The sequence below is a fragment of the Stegostoma tigrinum genome, chromosome 43 (genome assembly GCF_030684315.1).
Source record: "Stegostoma tigrinum isolate sSteTig4 chromosome 43, sSteTig4.hap1, whole genome shotgun sequence".
NCBI lineage: Eukaryota > Metazoa > Chordata > Chondrichthyes > Orectolobiformes > Stegostomatidae > Stegostoma > Stegostoma tigrinum.
Genome location: NC_081396.1, coordinates 9,769,075 through 9,791,435, shown reverse-complemented (window position 1 = coordinate 9,791,435; position 22,361 = coordinate 9,769,075). Strand labels below are relative to the sequence as shown.

General features: G+C 44.3%; 1 protein-coding gene across 1 annotated transcript in view; it reads right to left on the bottom strand.

Annotated features, from left to right (window-relative positions):
• The window catches only part of LOC125448995 (uncharacterized), a 100,794-nt gene that overhangs the window by 8,233 nt on the left and 70,200 nt on the right, over positions 1-22,361 (bottom strand). The window contains exons 26-30 of the mRNA XM_059641836.1: positions 16,639-16,757; positions 10,266-10,420; positions 8,310-8,380; positions 3,970-4,131; positions 657-800 (exon numbers count right to left, since the gene is read on the bottom strand). Of these exons, the coding sequence (XP_059497819.1) occupies positions 657-800; positions 3,970-4,131; positions 8,310-8,380; positions 10,266-10,420; positions 16,639-16,757 (651 nt within the window). The remainder of the gene's footprint in view (positions 1-656; positions 801-3,969; positions 4,132-8,309; positions 8,381-10,265; positions 10,421-16,638; positions 16,758-22,361) is intronic.

Here is a 22,361-nt window from a genome sequence, read left to right as displayed (position 1 = left end):
CCAGGATGTGGGAATCGGATCTTTAATCTTTGTAAGTCATAGAGTTGCTGTGAGCTTGTGGCCCACCGTGACTCCTAGTGGTCTTAGGAGCCTTGTTATGCTTACTACGATTAAAGACCCTATTTCCACAACATGCAGAATGAATGTGGTTTACAAAATACGATGCAACAACTGCCACAAACATTACATCAGACAGATAGGAGGGAAACTAGCCATCAGAATACATGACCATCAGCTAACGGCATGATGAACTCTCTTTAATATTTGTGCATTCTGACAATGAAGGCCATCGGTTTAACTGGGACAAGATAACTATAGTAGCCCAAGCTAAACATAGAAATGCATGGGAATATCTAGAGGCATGGTTCTCCACCCATACATAATTCAAACATATATAACTGTAACCCATTTACAAAACCATACAGATCAAAACTGGAAATGACACTACTGACCATAACAGACCAGGCAGTGTAAATTTCAAGCAGAGTAGAATAACATCGCTTCATCGAAGGCTCCACTGTTGATGTCACCTAGCACGGTGGCAAAACGTCTGAACAAGAACGAGCCAGCTCGGTGAGCAAGTCAACAACCTCACCCACAACCCGAGCTACAGATCTTTGCCAATACTTTGAAGGGATGGAAACTGCCATTTTTACCTGGTCTCGCCAACATCTGACTCCAGGTCCAAGCAAATGTGGTTGACTCTTATCTGGACAATTAGGAAAGGGCAACAAATGCTGCCTAGCCAGCGACACAGTCATCCCGTGAAGGAATAAAAAAAACCCCGATAACTCAGCATACTTTTCAGTTCACATTTAGATTGACCACTCCCTTTACCACCTTTTTGTCAGTTATATGCCTGTTGGACACATTTTGATTCACTCCTATGTTAGCTTCCAGTCTTTTTATATATTCTCTCTTTGTTACGGTTGTTTGCTGAATCAATTGCCCAAGAAACCTTCCAAATTCTGCTTGGTTCACAGTTGAATTATCAATTGGATATTTGTAACAAGCACATTTTCCTTTTCCATCATAATTTTTCTCTGCCTTGTCATCTAGGAAGTCTTGGATTTATTTGCCCAATCGGTCCCTTTCATAGGAATTTACCTTGACCATGTCAGCACTATTTCTTCTTTAAAGGTGGTCCATTTTTCAGCTACAGTTTTGATTCCAAAACATCTGGGTCAGAATCATTCATACCCCATTGAAGTTGACTTCCCACCAATTAATTATTCTTACACTGAGCTGAAGTCTTGTCCACAGGCAGAGAAGACAAATCTTTTCACCAAAATGTTCCAAACTTGATGTTATTCATACTCTGATGAATTGAGGAACTCTGTCATATCTTGATTTGACACTTAGCTTGAGTTTCCAACTGTATTCCATCTTCCACGACTATTCTGCAGAAATTCAGAAGAAAGCAACATTTCACTTGAAAGAAAACAAGACACTGCAAATACTGGAGATCTGAAATGTAAACAGAAAGTACTAGAAAAAATGTAGCAGGTCCAACAGCATCCATATAGAGGAAATCAGAGCTTTTCAACTCCAATACCTGTTCATCATTCAAAACACGGACACTTTCTTTCTCGTTAGATGCTGCCTGATGGCATGAAGTTAAATGCAGTGGATACCCAAAGAGACTTGTGGGATTGGGTGCATACTTCTTTAAATTGGCACAGACAGGAGCAGAAAATAATCAAGAAAGCAAACAGAATGTTGGCCTTTATACATAGAGAAACTGAGTGCAAGGATGCAACAATTTGCGGCAGTCACATAAAGCTCTGGTTAGGCCGTGCTTGGAGCACTGTGAGCAGCTCTGGGCACCACATCTTAGGAACAATACACTAGCCTTGGACAGAGTACAATGTAGATTTCCTCGAATGACGCCCGGACGTCAGGATTAAGTTGTGAGGAGAGATAATACAAATTAGGCAAATTTTGTCTTGAATTTAGAAGATTATAGTGTGTTCTGATTTAAGTTTTCAGGATATTAATAAGAAAACTAGATAGATATACCTTTTCCACAAGTTGGGGATTCCAGAAACGGGGGGGGGGGGGGGGTGGTGGAACCGTAGCATCGTCTGAAATTTTAGGACCATTCAAGAGGGAGGTGAGGAAGCACTTCTACACACAAACGGTGGGAGGTGTTTGGAACTCGCATCTAGTATCGTTTGTGAAAGAAAGATCAACTTTAGATCAGTGATAGATTTATTTTTTTTGCTGAGCACAGCAATTTAGTAAGTGATGTGAGCCAAAGGAAAAGTATGTGGAGCCAGGCCACACATCAGCTATCAACTCCTTGAATGGCAGAAATGGATGGAGGGGCTGAATAGCCTACACCGTTCCCACGTCCCGTAACTGACCTTTATCCAGGCACTCTCTGCAACATCTCTTTTTTGCTTTGCATTTGTTGCGTATGAATCATCCCCTCTTCACCCATGTACAAGGAGTTTGTAAGGTCCATTGCCAGTCAGTCGAGGAAAGACATTCTCAATGTTTAGTCTGCTGGCCTAGGGATATCTGCACATGCGCACTGCTGCCCATTCACCCCGCTCCTCCTTTACAAATATGGCCACCATTACCCAGGCACGTCGCCCAACGGACGGCCCCACAGATTCACGGTTAATGCGGGACCGCGAGTATCTTATTCGGAATTTGTTCCATCCGCTCTATATTTACGAAGCCTCCCCTCCCACTCGATTGCCTCCAGCTCTCTCCTGGTTTGATGTCTTTTTTTTCTCTCACCGATGACGGAGCCGAAATGACCGCCTTCGGGCTCCGCACTGCACACGTCGTACTGCGCATACTCCAGAAAAGATAAGCCACTGCGCAGTCTCCAACCGTGCCGGCTTCCCCCCAACGCGGCTGCGCGATGGTAGGGCGTGGTCTATCTAATTACCATTGACCGCAAGATATGGGAACTGAAATAGGCCATTCAGCCCATCGAGCCAGCCCTGCCTTTCAATGAAATGTGAAATGCGACTGATTTGATCATCTTTGCAATTTGTTCAGCATGGAACAGTTAACGTCATATATCTTCCGGGTTCCGCCACCATTATTCAATATAATCATGGCAGATAATCCAACTCAGTAGTTTGCTCCTGCTCTTTCCCCGTACATTTCGATCCCTTTAGCATGAAGAACCATGTCCAACTCCATCTTGAAAACATTCAATGGTTTGGTTTGGTCTTAACAACTTTGCATAGCAGAGAATTCCACAGGCTCACCGCAACACTATCCTACATTTACTACGGCTAACAATCTTCAGCCTGCGGAAGGAAACCAACACAGACGGGGGAAGAATATATAAACTCCACAAGTCACCCAAAGCTGGGATTGAACCCAGATCCCTGGCACTGTGAGGCAGCAATGTTAACCACTCAGTCACTGTGCCACCTCATATCCTTAAACTGTGATCCCTGGTTCGGGACTCCGTGGTCATAGGGGACATCCTTCATGCATTTACACCAGAATTTTATGGGTTTCTATTACATACCCTCTTCAGACATGGGTGGCACTGTGGAACGGATGCTACTCAGAGGGTTGGTGTGGAGCCCATAGGCTGAATGGCCTGCTCCACGGTGTAGGGAGTTCTTCAATTTGTGCTTCTAAACTCCAGTGAATATAATTCCAAATCATTCAGTCTCTGTTCGTATGTAAGTCCTGCCATCCCAGGAATCAGTCGAGAAAAGCTTTGTTGCACTCCCTTCATAGCCAGAACATACTTCTTTAGCTAAGGAGACCATATCTGCGCGGCATCTAATATTCTGGGTCTCTGCGTAAACACTAAAACGTAGCCTGTAGCACCTTTGTTAATCCTGGCATCACTAGGTTTGCAGTCACCTCTCATTCCAGAGAAACAATCATTGCCTTTCACCTTTCCCGATGTCACCTCTGTTGTTTTCATCACTGGACTGGAGAGGTTAACACTGCTTTCTCTCCACAGATGGTGCCAGACCTGCAGACGTTTTCCAGCAATTTCTGTTTGCGACAATCCGATGTTGTTCGGTAAATGTCCTGCAGGAAGGTACAAAAGAGGCCGATGCTGACAGGGACCAGATTTGAGGCACATGAAGGGCTATCACAAATAAAGGTGTTGTTCACCTCATCAGATTGCAGAGCCCAGAGCTAGAAATGATCAGGAGCCACTCACAAAATTTGTTCAGTGTCTTTACTTGAAGAGACTATGACTGAAAGTTTCAAAGTACGGTCCACTGGAGTGGTTTATAAAATGCCGCAGTGACTGTGAAGAAAATGGCGGAAATTCCCAGCAGAGAAAAAGGCAATAGTGATTGAATTTATTGTAGTCATGTGTACCTTAGTATTGTGAAAAATTTTGTTTTGTGAGCCGTACAGACAGATGATAATAAACAGACAGATCATGGGGTATTTAGACACAGTGAGGCAAAGAAGGTTATGGCTGCACAGGAGGAGCACAAAGCAAGATCAACATTATTTGAAGTTAGAGAGATTCATTCAGCAGTCGAACAATAGCAGGGACGAAGCTGTTCTTGAACCTGTTGGTGCATGTGTTCAAGCTTCTGTATCTTCTGCCTGACAGGAAGAGGTTGGAGGAGAGCATTACTGGGAAGGATCTTTAATGACGTTGGCGTCCATTCCATCGGTGCGAAGTTGGCTTCTGCGATGGTCTGGCCTGTAGACATAACTTCCTGTAGTTTCTTATGGTCCTGGGCTGAGCAGTTGCTGTACCAAGCCGTGATGCACCCTGATAAAATACTTTCTCTGATGCATCTGTTAAAGTTGGTGAGGGTCAGTGAAGCAAGGACCCGATGGCAAATGTGGTTTGTTTGCCAGTGAAATTCACTGCTTTGATTAATTTAGCTGGTTATCAAGCTTGTGAATGTTCCCACTTCCTCCCATATCCCTCTTAATACCACAACTCTCCGGATATGAGTCAAGTGTTAGCTGTGCCTGTTGGTCCAGTGGTGAAATGGATAATGTATCTGACTTAGAGATCAGGAGATTGCAAATTCAACACCTACAACTTCTCCTGTCACTTCACGGGCGACACAGTTGTTCAGTGGTTAGAACTGCTACCTTACAACGCCAGGTTCAATTCACCCTCGGGCAACTGTCTGGAGTTTTCACATTCTCCCTGGGTTTCCTCTGGGTGATTCAGTTTCCTCCTAAAATCCAAACATGTGTGTGTTAAGTGAATTGGCTAATAGAAATGCAGGGTTACAGAAATAAGGTAGAGAAGATGGGGGTGTGTGGGAGACTCAACAGAGGGTCGGTGTGAACGCGATGGGCCAAATGGCCTGCTTCCACACTGTAGGGATTCTATGGAAGTTAGGGGCAGCACAGCACCAAGGACCTGGGTTCAATTCTAACCTTAGGTGACTGTTTATGTGCAGTTTGCACGTTCTCCCCATGTCTGTGTGAATTTCTGCCAGGTGCTCTGGTTTCTTCCCAGAGCCCAGAAATGTGCAGGTTGGGTGGACAGGCCGTGTTAAATTGTCTGCAGGTGAATTAGCCATGGTAAATGCGGGGTTACAGGGTTGAAGGGGGATGCCCTTCAGACGGTCAGTGTAAATCCAATGGACTGAATGGCCTCTATATGTTCTGTCGGGTTGCTATGATTTTATGATTCACCCACTTAACAAACTGATTTGAAAGCTGCTGATCATAGCGGTCAACAGCATAGAATAGGCCATCATTCGAGACATGAAGTATAAGAGCAAGGAGATAATGTTGGAGTTGTACAGTGTTGGTCAGGCCACAGCTGGAGTACTGTGTGCAGTTCTGGTCATTTCACCACAGGAAAGATGTGATAGCATTAGAGAGGATACAGAGGAGATTCACCAGAATGTCGCCTGGGATGGAACTATTGAGCTACAAGGAGAGACTAGAGAGGCTTGGATTGTATTCTTTACAGTAGAGAGGACATGATTGAGGTGTATAAGGTTATGAAGGGTATGGACAGGATGAATAGAGAGCGGCCGTTCCCCTTGACTGAGGGGTTCATCACGAGAGGACTTATTTTTAGGGTAAGGGCCTGGAGATTCAGAGTGGAAAAACTTTTTCATAGGGTCATGGGAATCTGGAATATAATGCCTGGGAAAATAGTGGAGCCTGTAAACCTTACAAACTTAAAAAAAAATTTGGATGAGCATTTCAAATATGATAAAATTCAAGGGTATGGGACAAGGTTATATTGGTGCAGACTCGATGAGCCAAAGGGCCTTTCTGCATTGAAAGAATCAATGTCTGCACCAGTCAGAAAAAAAGCACATAAGTTTTTAAATTCCATTTCTGAGTGCTTGGCCCACAACATTGACTGACTTGGTATCGCAAGCGCGTATCTGAATACTTCTTGAAAATGATCATTGTTTCAGCCTCTTCCACCATTTCAGGCAGAGAGTTCCAGATTCCCACCCTTTTCCCCTTTTCCACCTCACTTTCCTTTCAATCTCCTGCCCATTACTTCGAATGGTAATTGATCAAGGGCAGAAGGTCATTCCTGTTTACTCTATCTATCCACCTCAATAGTTGGCATGCGTAAAACTTACATGGGAAACCCCAATGGATTATGAGCTATAGCCTTAAACACTTGGCCATAAGCAAGTTCCTTCTGGATGTGACAATTTGGATGTCTCTGTGGTTATGGACTCAATGTAAAAATCTGAATATTCTGACATCGACCTTCGGTCAACTTATTCCATGCTGCAAAGTCTTTCTTTCATTGTCTTTTCCGAGACCTACAATGTTCCTACATGTGGATATGCACGAGCAAAAACAAAGTTGCTGGAGAACCTCAGCAGATCTGGCAGTATCTGTGAAGGAAAAAATCAAAGTTAATGTTTCGGGTCCGGTGACTGAGCAAGAGTCACCAGACCCAAAACGTTAACTCTGATTTTTTTTTCTTCACAGATGCTGCCAGACCTGCTGAGCTTTTCCAGCAACATCTATTTTTGTTCCTGATTTTCAGTATCCGCAGTTCTTTTGGTTTTCATTAGCTATGAAAGAGGTCTTACTTCAAAACAACATCAAGAAATTGAAATAAAACGAAGAACTGCAGATGCTATTGTTCTGAAACGAGAACAGGAATTGCTGGAGAAAGTCAGCAGGTCAGGCAGTATCTGCGGAGCGAGAAAGTCTGAACTCCCAGAAACAATCCTTCAGTGCACAGTGTAGTTCATTGTTTTGTTCACCTCCCTGCCCTTTCTCTCACTGATCAATGTAATTGAAATTAAAAGTACCTCAAAACTGACAGAAGGGTCCAATGTCACTGCCTTTCGAGTAATGAAACATTTGGCAATAAAATTTGCAGTAATACAGGCCCTTGATTGTACGATGGTACCCGAAACGGTTAGAGCTGGAAATCTGCGAATGAAAAATGATACAGGCTGGATCAGTGAAGAGAAAGAAAATGTTAACATTTTAAGTCCAAAAAACTCTTGTGCCGAAAGGAGATTCATACTGGACTCAAAATGTCTTCTCTCTCCGTCAGTCCCAGTTTGGTAGGACTATCAACAACAGGAAGAGAAATCAATGAGTGACTCGGATGTGTTGGGATGATGGAACAAACAGGAACAACTGAAATATCTAAACGCTACAAGCAGCACCTGCTACGTTAGTTGCGGTTGAGTGGTGAAGGTAACAGATTAGGAAAATCCATTCGGATTTCCCTGCGCAGGTTCAAATCCGACTGTCTGTTTTTTCATGGTGCAGATTTTAAATGAGTTCCTGCTTCAAGACAAAAAAAAGTCTGCAAAGATTTTTTTCTGAAGAAGGGGCTAGGCCCAAAATGTCAGCTTTCCTGCTCCTCTGATGCTGCTTGGCCTGCTGTGTTCATCCAGCTCCACACCTTTTATCTCGACAAAGACCTGTTTGTTTTCTAATGTCCATTTATTTGTTTGCATTCAGGATCTTTGCAGTCTGGAATAGAACAATAGTAAACTGAGTTGACGGGACCCTGACTTTCTGGGTGTCTCCCGTTGTGGGTGCCAATGTAGTTCAGTTCCCCGTGGGGGTGAACACACTTTCACCATCTCAAACTATTCCCACATCAGTTTTGAAGCCTTCTCTAGTGCAAATGAAACAAAGAGGGCGTTTAAAAATGAGAGATTGTCTGCTTAAAGCCCACAACAGCAATTTATATTTGCATAGTGTGTTTTGCGCCATGAAAGAACTGGGGGTTTCAAAGGAGCCTTTTACAACAGGGCGTTGTGGCCAACAACATGTCAGGCCAGTTCATCCAACGTTTTGTCAAACTGCTTTATTCTAAAGGATGACAGTGAGAAAGAGAGGGGGGAGAAGTGTCGGGAGAAATTTACACAGCTCACCGATGCTGCAGCAATTTGACTGGGAATCCACAAGGCAGCAGAATTAGAGAAGTTCCAAAGATCTTGGATTTCTGTGGGGATCAAGGAGATTACAGGGATAAAGACTGCCAAGGCCATGGAGGGATTGAAAATAAGGATGAGAATTTTAAAAACAGCATGTTACTTGATGGGCTGTCAGCGTTGTTCAGTGAGCACAGAGATGAGAGAGATAATGGCAACTGCAGATGCTGGAGAATCCAAGATAACAACGTGTGAAGTTGGATGAACACAGCAGGCCAAGCAGCATCTCAGGAGCATAAAAGTGACGTTTCGGGCCCAGACCCTTCATCAGAGAGGGTCTCTAATGAAGGGTCTAGGCCCGAAACGTCAGCTTTTGTGCTCCTGAGATGCTGCTTGGCCTGCTGTGTTCATCCAACTTCACACTTTGTTAACAGAGATGAGAGAGCACATTTTCAACAGGGGATCCAACGGATGGGAGATGCAGTCAGCTTCTATCCTCTGTTTCCAGAAAATAACAAAAAAAAGGGGTTACTAGACCCGAAACGTTAGCACTGTTTCTCTCTCCACAGATGCTGCCAGACCTGCTGAGTCTCTCCAGTAATTATAGACTCATAGAGATATACAGCATGGAAACAGACCTTTGGGTCCAACTCGTCCATACCAACCAGATATGTTAAATTAATCTCATCCCATTTGCCAGCATTTAGTCCATATCTATTTAGACCCTACCTATTCTTACACCAATCCAGGTATCTTTTAAATAGTGTAATTGTACCAGATACCACAAATTCCTCTGGCAGTTCATTCCATCCACGCACCATCTTCTGCATGATAAAGTTGCCCCTAAGGTCCCTTTTAAATCTCTTCCATCTCACCTTAAACGTGTGCCCTCTAGTTTTGGATTCCCCTACCCTGGGAAAAAGACCATGGCTTTTCCATGCCCATCATGATTTTATAAACTTCTGACAGATCTCCCCTCAGCGTTGAAAGATCGAGCAAAAATCCCCAATAATTAAAATACTGGCCGAAAGCCTTTATTTTTCAAAACTTCTAAGAACAAAATGAAAGCTGGGATGGCCTGGGAATGCAAATTGCCTGTCTGGGACTATTGTTCAGTCTGGAATCCCAATTTACATTTCTCTAAAAAAAACTATCAACCAAGAAGGGCCTGTTCTGTGCTGTACTGTTCTATGTTCTAAAACCAACAGACCCTAGCTCAAGATAACAAAGTGTGGAGCTGGATGAACACAGCAGGCCAAGCAGCATCTCAGGAGCACAAAAGCTGATGTTTCGGGCTTAGACCCTTCATCAGAGAGGGGGAGGGGGAGAGGGTTCTGAAATAAATATGGAGAGAGGGGGAGGCAGAGAGAAGATGGAGAGAAAAGAAGATAGGTAGTTGCAGTGGGAGAGAGATTCCCTGAGGTTGGTCCAGAGGGAGGAGGGTAACTTATTCAGGTTAGGCATCCTTCTCCCCCACTGCAACTACCTATCTTCTTTTCTCTCCATCCTTGGTCTGTTTCCCCCTCTCTCCCTATTTATTCCAGTTCCCTCTCTGCATCCCCCTCTCTGATGAAGGGTCTAGGCCCGAAACGTCAGCTTTTCTGCTCCTGAGATGCTGCTTGTCCTGCTGTGTTCATCCAGCTCCACACTTTGTTATCTTGGATTCTCCAGCATCTGCAGTTCCCATTATCACAGACCCTAGCTCAAAACAGCTCTTACACCTCAGACTACACAGCGTAGGTAGTATATCAGACCTACAGATATACTGATCAAAACACATTCACACATACCCTAACCACCGGAAAGTCAATTAACTTCAGAAAAGAACATGGAAGCTCAGTGAAAACTACAGATTTGTGGGAAGTTAATGGGAGCTCATGGACTGTATAACTGCTAGCCCCAATCTCACCTGAGAGAGAGACTTTTTCAACACAGAGCTTCTGTACAAACAGTTACCCCACAGGCTTCCACCCACAACAAGCAGCTTGGGAACCAAGAAACACAGAGGCCGAACAGAGAGCCAAACCAAGGTCCTCATCGCAACAAAAGACACCAGATAGCAAAAGGCAATCAGACGTTCCTGGACAAGAGCTACCAGACACAGGCCCATTCTGAACCAAGAGAGCCGATGGCAAGTGGGAATAGTCAGGTGCACTTCAAAACAGTGTTTGTCAGTGGTGAGCTTAAACTCCTGAGGCCGCATATTTCTGATCTAGCTAGCAGTGATGGGAAGGTGATGGTGACAGTGCGTTGGCATTCCAGGATAGGAATTCTGAATGAAGACTGTAATTAAAACTGTTGTTTTCTCTGTGTCAATGAGATAAGGTTTTAATAGTTTTTATATAGCTAATAATGCGTGTGATAGTTCTTTGTGTAATTAATTGTGTCAATTTCCTTGTTTATTGCATTTACGCAGCTTTCTTGTATTATACGTACTTTTGGTATTTAAATAAATGCAGAGATTCTTTTGTCCTGAAGCACCTGTCTACTGCCTCTTCATTTCACATTCCCCAAATAAGTCCTGCGTCTAGAACCTGGGATCTGGGAAATAACTCATTGCAAACCAGAACCCTACAGCCTCTGATGCTCTACGGAAAACAGCCCCAGCCTATTTAGCCTCTGCCATTATCTCAAACCCTCCAACTCTGGCAACATGCTTGTAAATCTTTTCTGAACCCCTTCAAGTTTAACAACATCTTTCCTATAGCAGGGAGGCCAGAACTGAACATAGTATTCCAAAAGTGGCCTAACTAATATTCTGTACAGCCACAACATGACCTCCCAACTCCTGTACTCAGTGTACTGACCAATAATGACGTGATTAATTAGCCGATAACCAGAAATTGCCTATTCTTCAGAATAAAATCCTGGTAACTTTTCTGCAGAGATGAAGCATTTTCGAAGCAAAAAGGGAAAAAAAACACACCTGTTGGCCCAGGTTCTGGAAATGAAGACAGAAGTTACTAACCAGCTAGAGTTAGTAGGTTTGCAGATGACACCAAAATTGGTGGTAGAGTGCACAGTAAAAAGGTTACTTCAGAGTACAATGGGACCTTGACCTGATGGATTGAGTGTGGAGTTTAATCTAAGATTAATGTGAAGAGCTACATTTTGGAAACTGCGGAAAGAGGCCTTTCAACCCATCAAGTCTGTACTGACCCTCCAAACCCATCCCACCCAGACCAAGACCTTCCACCCGCCAATTCCCCATAAACCTGCAATTCCCACGGCTAATCCACCTAACATGTATATCCCGGGACACTACAGGGCAGTTTATTGTGGCTAATCCACCTAGACCATACAACTGTGGGGGGAAATGGGAGCACCTGGAGGAAATCCACACAGAGACAGGGAGAAGGTGCAAACTAGACACAGATACCCAAGGCTGGACATGGCCTCGGGTCCCTGGCGGTGAGGCAGCAGTGCTAACCACTGTGCCATCAAAGGTATGTTAATGTCTTATGGTGAGTCTGTGTCACTGTACACTCATTGATACGTTTAAGTCTGTGTCTGTGTGTGTGAGACAGACAGACAGGGTCCATCACTGAGTGATGTGTCTGTTTAAACCATAGTGTAATGTGGATTTATCTGTGTGACTGTCTCTGTGTGTGAGACAGTGTACGTCACTGAGTACGTGTACTTATCCGTGTGTGAGAGATTGTGTGTGTGCATGTGTATGTGAGCCTGCGAGTGTGTATGTGTGTGTGTGTATGTGAGTGGGATTGTGGATTTATGCCTGGTGCTTGATGCATGTTGTCAGAGCTGCTCACCTGGCCAAGATGCTGCACCTGGATACAGATATTTATTCTCATCCTGTCTAAACTTCTGTCTTTCTCAGTTACTCTCTCTCTCCCTGACTTTCCATCCCACTCCTCACTGTCAGACACAAACACACACACACAAACAAACATACCAGGAGGTTTGTTTAAATGCCGATGCGTTTCTTTTTATGTTTAGACAACGCAAAATTTGAAGCCACTTAGGAGAGTGTGGAATTTTATAAATTTCTGCTTTTGGGGTAAAACAAGCCTCGTTCCAAATTAAAACTCTGTGACAAATTTTGAACGAGGCTTCATGCCTACAATTCAGAGGTTGACCTGACACATTATCTTTTGTATATTCCTATTGCTCTGCTTATTTTAAGTTTGCAAAGTTAGTCAGACACTGCTGAAATATTTAATTATCTCAGGGCAATGACTTTAAACAAATTCTGGAATTTGTCTCTTATTTATTGGAAACCTGTATAACTTTTCTAACAGAATGTTCCATATCCTACTTCTGCAAAACAAATTTACATTTCTACAAAAGCAAAAATGTATAAATGAAAACAGCTTTTGACACATTTCCCCCAATTCTGTGATCAAGGAATTCCAGCCCCAAATTCAAAACTTTTCTGTTCTTGTACCTGGTTTAACATTTAACCATTTAGTGTTTTTTAAAAATTCATTCATGGCATGAGAGCATTGCTGGCTAGGCTAGAATTTATTGTCCGTCCATAATTGCCCAATTAACAGTCAACCACATTGGTGTGGGTCTGACCAAGCAAGGATGGCAGTTTCCTTCCCTAAAGGGCATGAGTGAGTCAGATGGGTTTTTCCAACAATCGGCAATGAATTCATGGTCATCATTAGATTTTTAATTCCCGATATTAACTGAATTCAAATTTCACTGTCTGCCATGACAGGATTCCAACCCAGGTCCTCAGAGCATCACGCTCACTCTTATAAACTCACACCAACTCTCATACTCTCTCACAAATGCTCTCAGAAATAGTCACACACACACACATTTTTGCTCACTCTCACTCCTATACACACTTGTACACACAGTCGCTTATGCTCAAACCAACTCTTACATACACTTGTACACACGGTTGTTTATGTGCACACCAACTCACACACATGCATGCACCCATGCACACATTCATACACACACACACAATCTCATTCTCTGCATCCCTTGCCAAATTTCACTCAAACAATGAAGCAGGAGGTGAGCTCCGGCTACAGAATTCCCAATCTTACAACCACAGTACGTATAAGGCTGACCCAGTTCAATTTCCGGTCATCGGCAATGCCTGAACATTGATAGTGGGCAGTTTGTGATGCGAGTGCCATTAAACATCAGGAGGTAATGGTATAAATTTTCTGTCACTCCTTGGCACTGTGTGATGCGCACATTATTGGTGTCATAAGCAGGTTCTATGCGAGGTTCCCTAATTCATTCCAACTCTAGCCAGATGCACCAAATTGTTATATACCCTCTTGCTCTTCTCTGCCTCCATCAAAAGCACAAAAAGAAACCTATTTACCAATACCCTTCGGTTCTGAAGAAGAATCATGCCAGACTTGAAACGTTAACATGATTTATCTTCGCAAATGCTGCCATAACCTCTGACATGTTCTGAAGGTGAACTAACTGGAACTACAGCAGCTGTGGGATTTGAACACCTTCCTTCCACAGAAAGTGGAATATTAGTGTCTCAGAATGCTCAGTGATGCTACCACACAGTTTCTGCCGCAGGCATGGTAAATGTGAGCAGGTGCACAAAAGTAAAATGTTTGTGTGGCAAGTGCCGGATAAATTGAATGTGCAGCCGTATGTTTAAAGTTGTGAACAACACGCCGAGCAGTCTAGAAAATGTGACTCTGCAAGGGGTCGGTGTCAAATCCATAAACATTTGACCATGACTGCAGTCCCAATGCTCATACTGTTGTTGCTTAGATAAAATCACAGAATGAGAGAACACTGGCAGACTCTATTCGGCCCATGCCCCTGCCAGCCACTGGAACATAATTCACCTGCTCCCAATCCTAGGTCCGTTCAATGAGTATAAGAAAGCATTGACCAAATTGAGCTGTAATCCACTGAGCCCCAGCAGGTAAAGTATTTCAGTAGTAACTTCAACGATGATGAATTAATCATTGGACCTGTACGTACTTGCATCCAACCCATCTACAAGTGGATTGAAACAAATCCATCGAAGACTTGTTCCTCTTCGGGGATGGGGGCTAGAAAATGCTAAAAAGTTCTCCAATCCCCCCGCAGCAAAAAGTGAGCCCGGGGAAAGAGAGCAAGAAAGACTGAGTGGCTGTGAGAGCAGCAGAAGGAGGCCACTCAAATTGTGAGTCTGCTCCACCATTTAATGAGGTAGAGGCTGATTTGATCACCCTCAACTTCACTCTCCGGTACTTTTCCCCCATAACCCACAATTTCCTTGCTCATTAAAAATGTCTATCTCAGCCTTGAATACACTTCTTAACCTAGCCTCAAGAGCCTTCTGTGCTAAAGAATTCCACAGATTCACTATCTATTCACTATAGATTTAGCGGAGTCTCCAGAACAGAAAAAGGCCCTTTGCCCTTCACCACTTAGTTTCTGCCTCTACCATCGTCTGGGTGTATCCCCTCCTGCCCTTTCTGTTAAATTTAGGCCCCTGGTCATTGATCTTTTCACCAATGGGAGGTGTTTTTTTTGTCTACCCTATCTATGCATTTATAATTTTTTACACTCTAATCGTGTCCCTGTTAGATCCACCCTCTGCAACGGGTTCCTCAGCTTCCTGACCCACAGACTGCAATCAGTGAAGATAGATAATAGCATTTCCTGTAGGTAATCCTCAAGATACTCGCAAGGATGCGGACTCAGGCCCCTACTGTACTCCCTGTGCACTTGCGACTGTGTGGTCCAAATGCCATCTATACATTCACTGACAACACCACCTTCCTAGGCCGGATTTCAAACAATGACAAGTCAGAACATGGGAAGGAGATTGAATGCTTGGTGTCATGGTGGAAAGATAACAAACTCTCCCTCAATGTCAGCAAAATGAAAGAACTTGACTTCAAGAAGATGGGGGGTAGACATGCCCCCTATCTACAACAATGGAGCTGAGGTGGACAGGGTTGAAAGCGGCATCTTCCCAAGAGTGACGATAACCAACAATCTGTCCTGGTCCTCGTACGTAAATGCGACAGTCAAGAAGGCACAACAATGCCTCCTGCTCCTCAGGAGGCTCAGGAAATTTGGCATGTCCATTAGGACCCTCACCACCATTTACAGATGCACCATAGAAAGCATTGTATCTGGGTGCATCAAGGCTTGGTACAGCAACCGCTCTGCGCAGGACTGTGAGAAAGTGCAGAAGTTGTGAATACAGCCCAGACCATCACACAAACTAACTCCCCCACCCACGATCTCCATCTACAATTACTGGAGCTGCGGAAAGGCCGTCAACATCATCACAGATCCCTCCCACCTGGGATAACAAGGTGTAGAGCTGGATGAACACAGCAGGCCAAGCAGCATCAGAAGAGCAGGAAGGCTGACGTTTTGGGCCTCGATCCTTCTTCAGAAATGGGGGAGGAGAAGGGGTTTCCGAAATAAATAGGGAGAGAGGCAGAGGCAGAAAGAAGATGGATAGAGGAGAAGATCGGTGGAGAGGATACAGACCGGACAAAGAAGTGGGGTTGGAGCCAGTAAAGGTGATGTCGGTGGGAATGTAGTAAGGAAATAGGTCAGTCCAGGGAGGACGGACAGGTCAAGGGGGCAGGATGACGTTAGTAGGTAGGAGATAGGGGTGGGGCTACTAACTTCATCCCACACCCTTGACCTGTCGGCATCCCTGGACTGACCTATTTCCTCCCTACGACCCCAATTACACTCAACTTCACTGGTTCCATCCCTGCCTCTTTGACTTGTCTGTCTCCTCTCCACCTATCTTCTCCTTTGACCATCTCTGATCCATCTCCCCTCTCTCCCTATTTATTTCAGAACCCTCTTCCCCTCCCCCATTTCTGATGAAGGGTCGAGGCTCGAAACATTGGCCTTCCTGCTCCTCTGATGCTGCTTGGCCTGCTGTGCTCATCCAGCTCTACACCTTGTTGTCTCAGATTCTCAAGCATCTGTAGTTCTTACTATCTCCCTCCCACCTGGGATAGACTCCTTTCAAACCTTTTCCATCAGCCAGAAGATACAGAGGGTTAAACACACGTACCAATAGGTTTGAGGACAACTTCTTCCCTGCCTATATTAGACTGCAGGATGGATCTCTCTAATTTCCAGTCTAATGTTGATCATGCTTTCGTGCACCTCCTGTGCAGCCGTAACCTTGGACTCCTTGCTCCGTTTAAACAACCTACAATCGAAATGTCCTTGTATGTTATGATCTGCCTGTACTGCACGCAAAACACAACTTCCCACTGTATTCAGATGCATGTGACAAAACTAAATCAAATCAATTCAAATCAAATCAGTCTTCTCTGCTCCACGGAAAACACCCCTCTGAGAACAAATTTCTCATTTCTGTCTTGAATGGGCGATCCCGTACAGATATCGACGGAAGCAGGAATAATGCTCTAAGCGTGACTTTAGGCTCTGGACCCCGCGGTCTGCAGCTTCCCTCCACGGACGCCGGATCACGTTGGCGACCCGAATGATTGACGGCAGCTTTCGACGAATAGGAGGATGGAAACGTGAGCTGGAGGGCAACTCTGATGCTCCAACCAATCGGAGTGGATGAGGGGCGGGGCTGGAGGACAACGCCGGCCGCTATCCTCCAACCTCTCTGATGAAGGGTCTCGGCCCGAAACGTCAGCTTTTGTGCTCCTGAGATGCTGCTTGTCCTGCTGTGTTCATCCAGCGTCACACTTTGTTATCTTGGATTCTCCAACATCTGCAGTTCCTATTATCACCGCTATCCTCCAGCCATTCGGCGAGGGGGAGGGGCGGGGCTGGAGGACTGAAGGTCAGTGATGGTCCTTCAACCAGTTGCGGCGAATGAGGGGCGGGGCAATACGAAACTGATGGATGAAGGAGGTGGTGATTGCTTGGTAGGCGGGGGAGTCAGCATTGTGGAGCATTACGGATCCGAATGAGTAGCTCCTGGTTTCAACCAAATCGGTAAACAAGCTGCGGGATGAGGCCAGGGCTCTGGGGAGAGTGTTCAGCAGGGTGCATGTGCTGCTGTCCTCTCGCTAAGGGGCTGAAAGGAGAGAACCTGCAAATATAAACTCAGATCGAGACTTACGTCGGTTTCTTCTCAATTTCCATCCTGAATTGACAGCGATTTGTTTTTGTTTCATGAATTGACTTTACAGGATGTGAACTCGAAATGATTTGCACACAGGGATCTCAATGCTCCCTATCCTGGGACAGGGAAGGAGGGACAATAAATAGGGGATTCCACTGTGGGGGCAAATCAATAAGGCTCTGATCTCTGGCCACGAAGGAAACCCTTGGAGGAGGGTGGATAGGCTTTATAAACACCTGCCAATAGACCCCTCACCCAGAATCAGATTCATTAATTTGCTCCTCAGTCTGCAGACTTGAGCTGGAGAACACTGAAGCCACGTAGAGAGTGGCGGTTGGGCCAAAGACTGTAAGTGGTGGAACGAAATGGTGGAGTTCTGAAGAAATCATACGGGACACAAAATGCCAACTATGTTTCTCTCTCTCTCCACAGATAGTGCCCAGCGATAGAGTTTCTCCTGCATTTTGTTTTATGTTTGTTAGAGATTAGTGGAGATTGGTTTGGATTTCAGCCTAGTGAAGAGGGATGGAGATTTTCAGCTTTGGGGGAGCATGAAAGGAATAGAGATCCTTCCCCAGCCCCACTCATCCTCTATTTATTTCTGAGCACCCTTCCTCCTTCAAATTTCTGAAGAAGGGTCCTAACCTGAAATGTCAACTTTCCAGCTCCTCTTGGCTGCTATGTTCTTCCAGCTCTGCACTGTGTTATCTCTGACTCCAAGATCTACAGTTCTTGCTATCTCCCTGCAAACTGCAATTGTTTTCAGAATTTCCATCATGTAATTACAGTGATGGCATTTGTAAATTATTTTATCCTTTCATAGAAGTGAGACTCAGATCTGAATATCATCTATCTTTAAATATGGAAGTAGAAATTCTTATCTATAGTGTCTGAAGGAAAAGATTTCAAACATCAGTGTGACTGGTGAAGTACAGAGATGCATATCCACCTCAGTGGGCATCTCCCAGTAAATTGACTGCAAAAAGAGTTTTAACCAGTCACACGGCCTGAAAACCATATTGCATTGTTAACAGTCTAAAGAGACCAGAAACAAGTTCTCTGTGGACAGAGTTTCTGCACTATGAAGAAATCATGGAAGTGTGCAGATTGTAACAAAGGATTCAGTTATCCATCCAAACTGGAAATCCATCAACGCAGTCACACTTGTTCACTGTGCAGGAAGGGACTTAGTACAACAAGCTACCTCATATTGCACCAGTGAATTCACACCAAGGAGAGGCCCTTCAGCTGCATGTAGTGTGGAAACAAGTTCATTTTCTGGGCCACCACTTAACGGATGAACTAATGGCCTCAGAAGAAGTGGAGCACAAACTTCCCTAAGTGCTAACTGAACTCCAAAGTTCAGTTTAGAAGATGAGATCATTCAAAAGAATCATGGAACTAGTATGTAACAGAGGAGGCTAATAAATCCATGCAATGTCTCTACAGTCATCCAGTCTGCCCCATTCTTGTGGTCTAACCCTGTTTTTTTGCCTGTGATTTTCCTCAAACACTGATTAAATTTCATTTTGAAATCAATCATTGACCACTTTCTCTTCCCTCAAAGGCAGCAAGTCACAGGGCATTAAAACTCAGTGTTGTCATCACTTCGATCTGTCCCTAGTCTCTGCACATTAAGCTAATGGGAACTGATTATCTTTCTCAATTTTGTTTAAACCCGTCATAAATATTGTACCTCAATCAAATCAACTGTCATTTTCCTTTCCTAAATCCGCGTAGATAGTTCTCTTTTGGCCTTTTTTAAAATGTGATGACCAGAAGTCAGCACAATACTTGAACTGTGGCCTACAAAGAACTTTAACATAACTATTTTTATTCTTGAAGCCCCATTTGCAAAGCCTGACTGATTAATAAACCCTGTTACATTCAAAGATCTGTGTACATGAAACCCAAGTCCCTCAGTCCCTGCACACACCCTAGAGTTATACCATTCATTGTTTATTGCCTCTTCCTGTCCTTTCTGCTCAAATACATCGCTGTGCTGTGAGAGGAGGATTCTCTGGGATTCAAAGACGAGGTGGTGATTTTGAATCAAAGATTGGGTTATGAGTGGCAGCTGAGTGAGCAGTTAGAAAGGAAATATTTCCACTGGCAGGGAATCTAAGATGAGCAGACACAGTATAAATATAACAACAAATTACAACACGTTTTCGGTTCAAATGTACCAGGTTCTGACAATTCTCTGTTGCTGCAGGAATTTTTGGATTCCATATTAAATCTGAAATGTAGTAAAGTGCCAAATTGAAAGATTATTATCTGGTTAATAAGTTTGCAGATGAAACCAAAATATATTGTGCAGTGAAGAAGATAATCTCAGAGCACAACAGGACCTTGAACCGATGGGCCACTGGGCTGAGGAGTGGCAGATAGAGTTTAATTTAGATAAATGTGAGGCATTGCATTTTGAAAAGGCAAATCAAGGCAGGATGTATTCAGTTAATGTTAGGGCCCTTGGGAATGTTGCCAAACAGAGAGATCTTGGGGTAAAGGTACATAGTTCCTTGAAAGTGGAGTCACAGATAGACTGGCGGTGAAGAAAGTGTTTGGCACGCTTGCCTTCATCGTTCGAAACATTGAGAATAGGAATTGGGAGATCATATTGCAGCTATTCAGGACATTTGTGAGGCCACTTTTAGAATACTGCATGCAATTCTGGTCATCGTTCTGGAGGAAGGATGTTGTTAAACTTGAGAGAGTGCAGAAAAGATTTACAGGGATGTTGCCAGATCTGGAGGGTTTGCATTATAGAAAGAAGATGAATAGGCTGAAGAGTGACCTTTTGGTAGTTGATAAAATTATGAGGGACATGGATTGGGTGAATGGCTGACTCTTTTTTCCGAGCGCGGGGGAGTCCAATACGAGAGAGCATTCGTTTAAGGTGAGAAGGGAAAGAATTAAAAAGGACCTGAGTGGTAACACTTTCATGTAGAAGGTGGTGCGTGTATGGGATAAGCTGCAGGAGGAACTGGTAGAGGCTGGTACAAACATAATATTGAAAAGGCATCTAGTTAGGTATATGGACAAGAAGGGTTTAAAGGGATATGGGCCAAATGTTGGCAAATAGGACTAGGTCAGAATGGGTTTTCTTGTTGACACAGACAAGTTGGACTGAATGGTCTGTTTCCAAGCTGTATGTCTGAATGAGTCTTTTTTGAGCTGGTGTTATTTATTTTGTAGATGATACACTGTGCTGTGACTCTGCGTGAGTAGTGAAGCAAGTGAATATTGAAGATGGTGGGCAATCAAAAGGACTGTTTTGCCCCAGTCAAGCTTCTTGAGTGTTACTGAAGCTGCACTCATCCAGACAAGTGGGGTGTATCGCATAACACAGTTGATTTTTGCCTTGTGGACAGACTTTGGGGATCAGGGCTTGAGTGAAGACTTGTGGCTCGGGTGCTGGTGTGTTTGCCGAGCTGGGAGGTTTGACAGTAAACATTTCATCTCCTTATGAGATGACATTCTCAGCGCGGTGGGACAACACTTCTATCATTGGAGAAGCCAAACAGAAGACAAGTCAGGGAATTCTTGGAGACTTGGCATTCATCTGTGGATTCCATTAACAAACACTTTGAATTAGACCAGATATACTGACCAATACAATGCACAGCAATGCAAAAACCAAACCATATAAATTTGAACCAGCACAGGACAGTGTTTCATAGGAAGCTCCTGTCACCTAGTAAGGGGGTGAAACATCTGCTATCAAAACTCCCAGCTCGGCGAACACACCAACATTTACAGACTTTGGGGAGCCAGAACACAAGTTATTCGCTGCAGGATTTCTAGCCTCTGCCCTGCTCTTGTAATATTTGTATGGTTACTCCAGTTCAGGTTCTGGTCCATGCTAAACACCAGGATGTTGATAGTGGGGGATTCAACAACACAAGGCGCAAGACGTAGGCTTCTATCTTGTTGGAGACGGTCATTGCATGGCACTGGATGCTGCTACATACACATGCCCTACATCAGCATCAGAGGAGTTGCAAGTGTTGTTCAATGTTCTGCAATCATCAGCGAAGATTCCCACTGTGACCTTTTGATGGAGGGAAGATCAGTGATGAAGCAGGTGAAGATGGTTAACCCAAGACACTACCCTGAGGAACTCTCCCTCTGGGTTAGAAGGCCTGGGTTTGAATCCCACCTGCTCCAGAGGTATGTCGTAACACATCTGAATGGATTGACTAGAAATATTTCCCCTGAAGAATGCCTGGGCAGAGAAATTCTGGGATTGAAACAGACTGCTTTTTGTTGTGAATATAATCTGCTGATAAAGTTTCTGAAAATTTATCGGCTGGGACACTGCACCTCCCAGACACTGGGTTCTGAGGTAGAGTCACATTGGACTTTGACATGGGTCGTGCAAAGATCAAGTCTTCAGACCCGGATGCTGCACAGCAAGGCATATATATTCGAGCTTGTACCACATATGTGGGAGTGGTTTCTGAGTCAGACTCAGAGGCACTCTGCCGTTTACAGTTCAAAACGTGTATTTAAATATTGTCAACCATTTCACTGTATTTGCTGTTCACAGTGGGGTCTCCTCCACATTGGGGAGATGAAATGCAAACTGCCATAGACTCCCTGCAGTGTGGAAACAGGCCCTTCGGCCCTACAACTCCACACTGACGGTTGGAGCATCCCACCCAGACCCATCTCCATTTACATCTGAACACCATGCGCAATTTAGCATGGCCAACCCACCCATCCTGCACATCTTTGGACTGTGGGAGGAAACTGGAGCACCCGGAGGAAACTCATGCAAACGATGGTTATATGCAATATAGAGTTGTAGAGGAAAGGGTGAGTCATAGGGTCCCCACAGGGCAGAAAGAGGCCATTTGGCCCCCCGACTCTTTGCCAATCCTCCAGACACCATCCCACTCAGGCCCACCTCATCCCCATTAGACCATTCTTACCATGGCTAATCCAACAAATCTACATGTCCTGGGCATTATGGGCAATTTAGTGTGGCCAATCCCTCTATCCTGCATATTCTTGGA